General features: G+C 34.5%; 1 protein-coding gene across 2 annotated transcripts in view; it reads left to right on the forward strand.

Annotated features, from left to right (window-relative positions):
- ANO6 (anoctamin 6) overlaps positions 1-8393 on the forward strand; it is a 72046-nt gene extending 63653 nt beyond the window's left edge. Inside the window, exons 17-20 of one of the 2 annotated variants that reach the window (XM_087934406.1) lie at positions 13-218; positions 4080-4282; positions 5016-5121; positions 6338-8393. In XM_087934406.1, the coding sequence (XP_087790532.1) occupies positions 13-218; positions 4080-4282; positions 5016-5121; positions 6338-6544 (722 nt within the window). In that variant the 3' untranslated portion in view covers positions 6545-8393. The remainder of the gene's footprint in view (positions 1-12; positions 219-4079; positions 4283-5015; positions 5122-6337) is intronic. The other variant, XR_015743804.1, reaches the window with a different exon arrangement.
- The last annotated feature ends 240 nt before the right edge of the window (positions 8394-8633 follow it).

Here is an 8633-nt window from a genome sequence, read left to right on the forward strand (position 1 = left end):
CATTATTTTCAGTTATACAGTTTGGATTTGTAACATTATTTGTAACATCATTCCCATTGGCACCACTTCTGGCCCTTATTAACAATTTATTGGAAATTCACGTGGATGCTTGGAAGATTACCACACAGTATAGACGCATGGTTTCCCAAAAAGCCCAACATATAGGGGCATGGCAACCTATCATGCAAGGAATAGCCATTCTGGCTGTGATAACCAATGTAAGTACATATTTGCAACAAACATTACCTGCTTATAAACATTACAAGAATGTGTACTTTTTAATAATTCACTTGTTAGATATTATAAAAACCAACCATGATTAAACAGTAGTTGGACTAGAGAGACTCAGATTCAGGTTCACTCTCAGCCACCAAAACTCACCTGAACCTCAGTCAGTCTTTCTGTCTCTCTCTCTCTCTCCCCAATCCATTTCAGAGATATATTTTTGTCGTAATTAAATGAAGGAGATTTTAGAAAAAAAAATATGGGATTTAAATCTAATAAATAATTCAGGCCAACTACAGTTAATAGAACCTCATTCAAAAGACATCATATGCAAAGAACAGAATTTTCAGTCATCCTCCCCCAAATATTAGTAGTCTGCTTTCATGTGTTGTTCTTTTGATTAAGAACCATGAGAGACTTAAGGGCCTTTGTAATATCTGACTTATCACAAATGTAAAAGCTGAGCGTGCTACAAACAGGTTCAGTAGACAGCCCAATCACCAACTCTGCACTAGAATCTGAGGGTACTTATTTAGCCAAACATTTAAAACCAAAACCAAAACTACCTCTATCTATTCCATTATTATTATTAATTATTATTATTATAAGAGAGTGAAAAATAATCCCATTATTAAGAACCATCCATCTCCTCTGATAAATTCATGTTCAGTTCTCTTCACTGCATGAATTTGTTAGAAATGGTAATTTAATAACTATTCCTGACAGTTGTCTGTAGCCTTTTGTCCTGTTCAAATGCAACTCCATATGCAGCATATTGAATTTATCTAGGCAGGAAGCTACCAGAGCATGAAATACTGGGATCGGAAAAAATTGCAGCTAGCAGAGAAAAGTGATTGGATACCTATTATGTCAAGAGACCATCTGGGTGCCTTGAAAGAGACATACTAGTAGCTTTCCTAAATAATTTCCTGGGCACAGAGATATATGAGATATGCCACTTGAGTGCATGGTACTTGGAAGGGTATTGGCTGAAAGAAAGCAAATTATCAAGATTGATTCCACTCTGGTTTCAGACCAGGAATTTGGAGGCCTATTTGTCCTGTTAAATAACTGCTCCAAGCAAGTCTTCCTATATGTATTGGCAGATTATAATAGTTGGTCGCAGAGTCAGCCAGATATTTAGACCAGTTTTGGCATTTTTGTCCCCCTATCGAATCGTTTCTGAGGACAGTTAAACAGATGAGAGTGTTTAATATATTGTCACAGGATATAAGCTATAGATTCAAGAGTTCAAAACCAAATCTCCCTACTTTAATAGTGAACTAAAGATTCTTTCAGAAAATTAATAAGCATTGTACTATATTTTTAAATACTTTGCAGATATACATATAGGCATTCCACAGAAATGAGGGCTAATTTGGTGTAGCGGTTATGACATCAGTCTAGAAACTGGAAGTCTGTGAATTCTACTCCTGCCTTAGTACACAGAGACACCTTAGGTTAGCCACTTACTCCCAGCCCTAGGAAAGAGGCAAAGGCAAAATACTTCTGAAAAATCTTGTCAAGAAAACTGGAGGGGGTCTCTGAGAATTGGATATGATTGAACAGAAGAAAAAGAAGAAGAAAAAAGTCCACCTAAATTGTGTAAAATGCCAAGATTTTAGAACTACTGAAATCCAAGGATATCTCCTTATATCTTTTATTCATATTTAAAATGATTGCCTGAAACATCACACAGGATAACAACACCAACATACTTAGTGTATCCATTACAAACACAAAATTGATAATTGGTTAATAAATTTGTGAAATACTTTCGATCTATTTGTAAGCCTCCTAAAGTCACTTCCAGGTGAGATGGGTGGCATATAATTTTATAAAATAAATAAATACATCTGTCATGACTTAGATCAGTTTAATGAATATCCTGCTGTTTTCCTAAAATATTTATACAGAGATAGTGTCAACATTGCAAGTAATGTGCCCACTGAAAGCAGAACTCCTCAAAGAACAATTTATTGGATACATCATACTGGCACAATTGGTGAAAACCGACTCTGAAAGTTCCTGCGGTTTTCATTTAATTAAAAAGTGAAAGTTCCCCCTTCCTACCACATCATCAGTCCCATTGTCCAAAAGAGATGCTGGCCGGTTTCTTGGTTACTCCACTCCTCCTCTCCCCAGCACCTGTTGGGCCTTGGCTCCCACAGGAAAATTTTTTGTTTTGACTACAAACCCCAACTATCTATTTCCCCTTCCCCCCCATCTCTTTTTCTTCCTTGTGGCAGCCCTGAAGCTTCAAAGATGGCCTCAGCCAAGTTCACTTCAGGGTTGACAGATAAGCAATAATAGGAACATAAAATATGATCTCTCTCTCTATATCCCTTTAATGTAAAACAAGCCTCAAATCTTCCTACTTTTAGGAAAGCCGTTAAGGCCTGGGACTTCCCCCAGCCATTAAAGGCCAGCTGGGTGGTATGTGTCCCCCCAACCCCCTATGGGGGTTGTTTGTTTGTTGTGCACTTTGCCACCATTTTAGTTTTTCTTTTTCTATACTGTCTGCTCATTGTTATATTTGTTAGTTTCTTCTTGATTTATTGTGTTTATCTTGTACCCTGCACCCTCAGATACACACTGACTGAGTTGGGCAGACTTATACATCTTAAAATTAAATAAATAGTTAAATCATCTTTTTTTAATTCAATCAGTCAGAGAAGCTACTAATTCTTGTTGCAAAAAAATTCAAATCATGGTAGATCAGTGATATAAAAGTTTCTACCTAAGATACATTCTCAGGTTTATTACACAGATTTGAATAGATATTAAGACATTGAAAACTTATGTCATAAAAGGAACTATATAAATAATCTACATTTTAAAGAGAGATAATAGTCTTTTAAACATGTTTCTTCTTTAAATGATTTACCAAGATTCAAACATCATTTTTCAAAAATGTTTGGGATAAACACAAGTAGAGAAAATTCAGACCTTGCAATATTTAACTCAAATTTAGTTTCTTATATTGCTATCTGTAAATTATATAAACTAATATAAATGGTAGATCTCTAGCCAATTGTCATAAGCTGACATGTAATTTAAAATATTTAATTTGTGAAGGAATCAGCTTTGAAACAAACTGCACCAGGCAAAGATAATGCTCTTTTCCCCAAAAGAGGGGAAGCAACTTATTCTGGAGGCAACTGGACTTCTTGTTTTTTCTTTGAAGAACTTTCACTTCTCATCCAAGAAGCTTCTTCAGGTCTGACAAGATAGTGGGAAATGGAAGGATTTATATTATATTATATAATAATGTTTATAATATAAATCCTTCCATTCCCCACTGTTCTGTCAGACCTGAAGACCTTTGGACAGTGCTTGAGACTTTGCATATTCTGACATCAGTGAGGAATATTAGGTAAAATGAAAATAAATTATTAAATAAACTTATAGCTATTGTTACTGCAAGCTTTATAGAAAGAATAAATTCGATAAATTTATTATTAAATTATTAGTAATTAGTTAGATTATTAGTAATAATAATTAGAAAATGCTGTTGGTTCATAGAATACATTGTAATAATTTAAAGTAGTGAGACATAAAGAAGGAGGTACAATCATAAAGAAAGAAGGGATATGTTACAACAGATTTTCCTGAAAGCAATTGCTGTGTATTTAGAAGAATTTAGCAGAAATAATGAATTTAGTAGAAATAATAAATAGGAGTTCTATGCTGTATTTGTACTCTACCAAGAATGCAAATAATCTGTATAATATTTATCCATGTATATCTCTGTTTAGGAAGATTTAAACCATCTGTTTTTATTTGATTTATTTGATTTCTATAACCAACCATCTCAGCAAGCGAATGTTCTCTTATTCCTGTTTTCAATATAGGCAATGATAATTGCTTTTACATCAGATATGATTCCACGCCTGGTTTACTTCTGGTCATTTTCAGTCCCACCCTATGGAGATCACAGTAGCTATACCATGAAGGGATATATAAACAATACTCTTTCTATTTTTGCTGTATCAGATTTCCGAAATGAAAGCAAGCCACATGTTATTCCCATATTTGCCAATTTGACAATATGCAGGCAAGTCTATATTAAAGTCTGATTAAAGTTATTAGATAGGAACAAAATCAGTATGCCTTTGCTTGTTAGGCTGTATAAAATAATGGAAATTAAAATTGCTAAAAGGAAAATCAAGGTAATTTACTTCTACGCAACTATTTTTATTATCTTACATAAAAATATAAAAGTAGTATGATGCAATTCTGCAATTCTGATATGGTTGTATACAGGGGTGGGTTTCTACCGCTTCTGTCCACCTCTGTAGAACCGGTAGCTCTGAAGAGCAGCAGACATAGAACTGGTTCTATGTCTGCTGATGTTTTTGCTTACCTGCCCGCCCGGGCTCTTACCTGACCTTTATTTCCTGCTTTTTCAACTTCAGCTGCTGTGCGAGGCACAACTGCATTTTAAAAAGCAGGAAAAAAGTGCTTTTTCAAAGGCTGCTTCTCTGCACGCAGCACTGCTTAGCTGTCCAGGCATCAAGCTGATGACGATTTACAGGCGCATGCACAGCATGCAGGGAAGCACATCGTAAATCACTGAACCTCGTTAATCACTGAACCGGTAGTTAATCCTGTCAGATCCCACCCCTGGTTGCATATTTGATTGTAATTTATTCTGATTACATTTTCTTATACAGTATGTTGAGTTAAAATCAGAGCAACAGGTATCTTTTGCTCCCCCTTCTGGTCTATGTACATTAATGCAGACATTTGAAATAATTGTTGGAATGACTTTTTTTTAACTATGTTAGATATCGAGATTTCCGAAACCCTCCTGGACACAAACATCAATATGAACATAATATTTATTACTGGCATGTTATTGCAGCCAAGTTAGCATTCATCCTTGTGATGGAGGTCAGTATATTTATTTCTAAATCTTAACTGTTTTTTCCCCAATTTTTAGCATTAAAGCCCTGTCAGTATCTGTTGTATATTTCTTACAACTATCCAGTTTCCCTTTGTCTATACTTATATGAACCTATCACAGACTATTCCTTCTGCCAGCCATCATAGATTATCATATACAATCAGTGAAAATTATTAATAAAAGCATATTATTTAAGGGAACTTGCTATTAGGTCTCTCCAAATAGTTTGTTACCCACACTTACCGATGTGCAGATTCTACTTTATATAACTATAAAAGCTGGCAAGTAGGATTGATTTCAAATCAATTTATAACAGACATGAATGTATGTATGGAAATATTCTCTTGTACTTTGACCGGTGCTAAATTCAGTTCTATACTTCAAGCATTGTCTCTGATGTCATTAACTCTTCATCTGGTTTTACTGTCATTTTTTAACCAGATCACTCCATCCATACTTTATTTCTGATTCTTACTATCAATTTTATGTTCTTTCTTTAGTTAAAAATGGATACCAAAAATTTGCAAATATTTTTTATTTAAATGAAAAGACTCTAAATCAGTTTAATTTTACCTTCACTGTTCTTAAATATGCACTTTGTGAAAAAAATGTTCAATGAGGATGAAATTTGTATTTTTAAAAAATCTTTCCTGTGTTGTATTATCCTAACAAAATGGCAACAGTTCTTCTGTTTAATTTTTTAAGATGGAGGATAAAAATAATTTCCAAAGAGAATGCATATATGGATGCTGCCTTTTCATTACTTTTGTAATGACTGAGATAAGAAAAAGCAAATCTAATGTTAATGTTAAGGAGATGGCATTAGAATGCTATGCTCCCACACCTTATATACACAATAATGGCCTCAATGCCAGTAGTTTACTTGTAATCAAATGCTGAATTAATGGAACAGATATTGCCAACTAAATAACCTCTTTTTTTTAACCATCCTGCAGCATTGCATAAAGAAATATTTCTCTTTTTAGTTGAGCTAAGACAATTACTCTGTGGGGTACAATTTGATTTTTTGTCTAGAGATCAGATCCCTCTATCACAATGAATGATAAGAAACAGCATTATATACCTTTCACATTAATCAGAGAATTACAAACGGGCACATCAACAATTATGCTGTTTTTTCTCCCTCCAATAATACTTGTTCATTGTAAGAAACTGATTGTCTTTCTATTAACTTTTTTCCAGCATGTTGTCTACTTTGTGAAGTTTGCCATTTCATATACCATTCCAGATGTGTCAAGGAAAACTAAGAGCAAAATTAAACGGGAGAAATACCTAACACAAATACTTCTTCATGAAAATCCTCTAAAAATTATTAAGAAAAATATGGTGAACATAACTGACAAATTATTAAAAGAAGCAGATACTACTTTACAACCTAAATATGAATAAATGCTAGTTAGTTACAACATATAATGACTGAAATATTCTAAGAACTCAACATGAGTTGGATTAAAAACTTAACAGGTCAACATCAGAAGAGAAGAAATAAATATTCGTAAACACTTTTTACAGAGTTGGCATATGTACCATATATTCTCACTCATAAATTCTCCTCAGTTGTTTTCTGCTTGGAAATTTCCTCTTAAAAGTCTTGATATATATTATTAATCCACCCAACCAAACACCCTCTTAGTTCATGAATTCCTTCTCTAGTTGGAAAAAATAAATTATCTGTTATTATTTCCATCTTTATATAAAATTTTATTTTGTATTTCAAGGTCTGTCAGACAGGAGAAATAGAGTAGTTGAATTTCAAGTCAATTTTCTGCTATAGTAGGATGTATGCTATCATATGAAATCATGTAAAAATCTCCTGGAGCAGTATGAAATAGAGCACAATAGATAAAGATGCATTAATATAAACTGGCAGGTGACTTAAACTAGAAAGAGACATATATCTTCCAAATGTTTACAATAGAACATTGTAAAAATGAGCTACAGTAAGTTTGACTCAATTACTATTTTAGAGTGTAAGTGTAAGTGCTATGAATTCAACCTAACAATATTTTATTATGTTTACCGTATTTCTGCATTAGATGTAAGGCAGCGTGAAATAAAACACCTGCAGGTCTAAATTAGAAAGTCTAAGATAATCTCTGACATATAACAACTTTACAAGAGTACGGATATGCACAATTTATTACATATTTTATTTTACGATGTTGATTTTTTATTTCCATGTAGTGGCTTCCTTTTGTGGTTGCTGTATATAGTTATATAGAATTGTAAGAACACAAATAGGTGTGCTCAGTAAAATGTTGAAAAGATAAAAAAGACAACATTATGACATGGTATGAGCAAATATTCAGATCCCCATGATTAACAGATCAAAATATCCTTGACATTTTAGATATTTAAATTTTATCAATAGCTAGGAAAATAGATGTTTTTATCTTTTCTCTGTTGTCTGCCTAACTGACCACTTCAGCCTTTTGTTAACACCATAGGTCAAAGATGTGTGTGCTTTGACAGTTGGATATATAGTTACGTGCCAATTTCTGGAGGAAATGGGGTGGCATTTATGGAAAGATTCATGAAGGATTATTTATGAAGGATGTAGATAACAGGATCATATACTTGATCCAGGAGGATGCAATTGATTTCAGGCATATGTTTACCAATGAGTAAATGCATAAGGAAATATGTTTACAGCAGGATAACATATATTTTACAAGAGAGCAAATGTCAAAAGAGTAACTTTCTACTTAATGCTATGATATTCTACTTTTTATTTATTATCATTATTCCCTTTCAACTTTATATGATCCCAATCTTAAAACCAGAGCTACAATATGAATACACTCTAAGTTCTTACTCTTACACCAAAGCTTTCTAAAATGCACAAATGAAAAACTATAGTTTCAAAGGCAGCACTTAAGATAAAGTGAACTTCATTAATGGAATTAAACAACCACACACCCATCCATCCGAACATCAATGCAAAACCACAGCTCATCCTGCCCAAAAAGGACCCTCCAAAAATAACAGACTTGTAGGCAGTGAACCAGATGCAAATCCCAGGGAGGACCATCTACCTATAAAGCCAAAGGAAAGGGGGTGGGGAGGAGGAGGTAGGGAACAGATCAACCCGCAAATCCTGTAAATCCCAAAGCTAGCGCCCCCTTAAAAGAGAAGACTCCTAGAAAGCACATACACACGCCAGCCCAGCTAAAAAGACACTAGCCAAATTGCCTCTGCTGAGCCCGGAGAGGTCCTGCGGCTTGCTGAGAAGTCGGAGAATGTGCACTTTAGAAACCCCGTCCCACCCCCAGGGATGTTTCAAAACGCAATGGGGCTGTTTTGTTCACCGCCAATTGATCGAAGCTGCTGCTGAGCCCGATGTATGTAGCAGAGACTGTACAGGGTTAGTTTGGCCAGGCAAATTATCCCCACCACCACCATGCTACCAAAGTGGATTCCTGGGTGTTGCGCTACAATGTAGAAGTAGGAAATGGAGCAGCCATCATGAGTGGAGCAG

The sequence above is a fragment of the Pseudonaja textilis genome, chromosome 5 (genome assembly GCF_049901715.1).
Source record: "Pseudonaja textilis isolate UNSWEBS1 chromosome 5, rPseTex1.2, whole genome shotgun sequence".
NCBI classification, from domain to species: domain Eukaryota; kingdom Metazoa; phylum Chordata; class Lepidosauria; order Squamata; family Elapidae; genus Pseudonaja; species Pseudonaja textilis.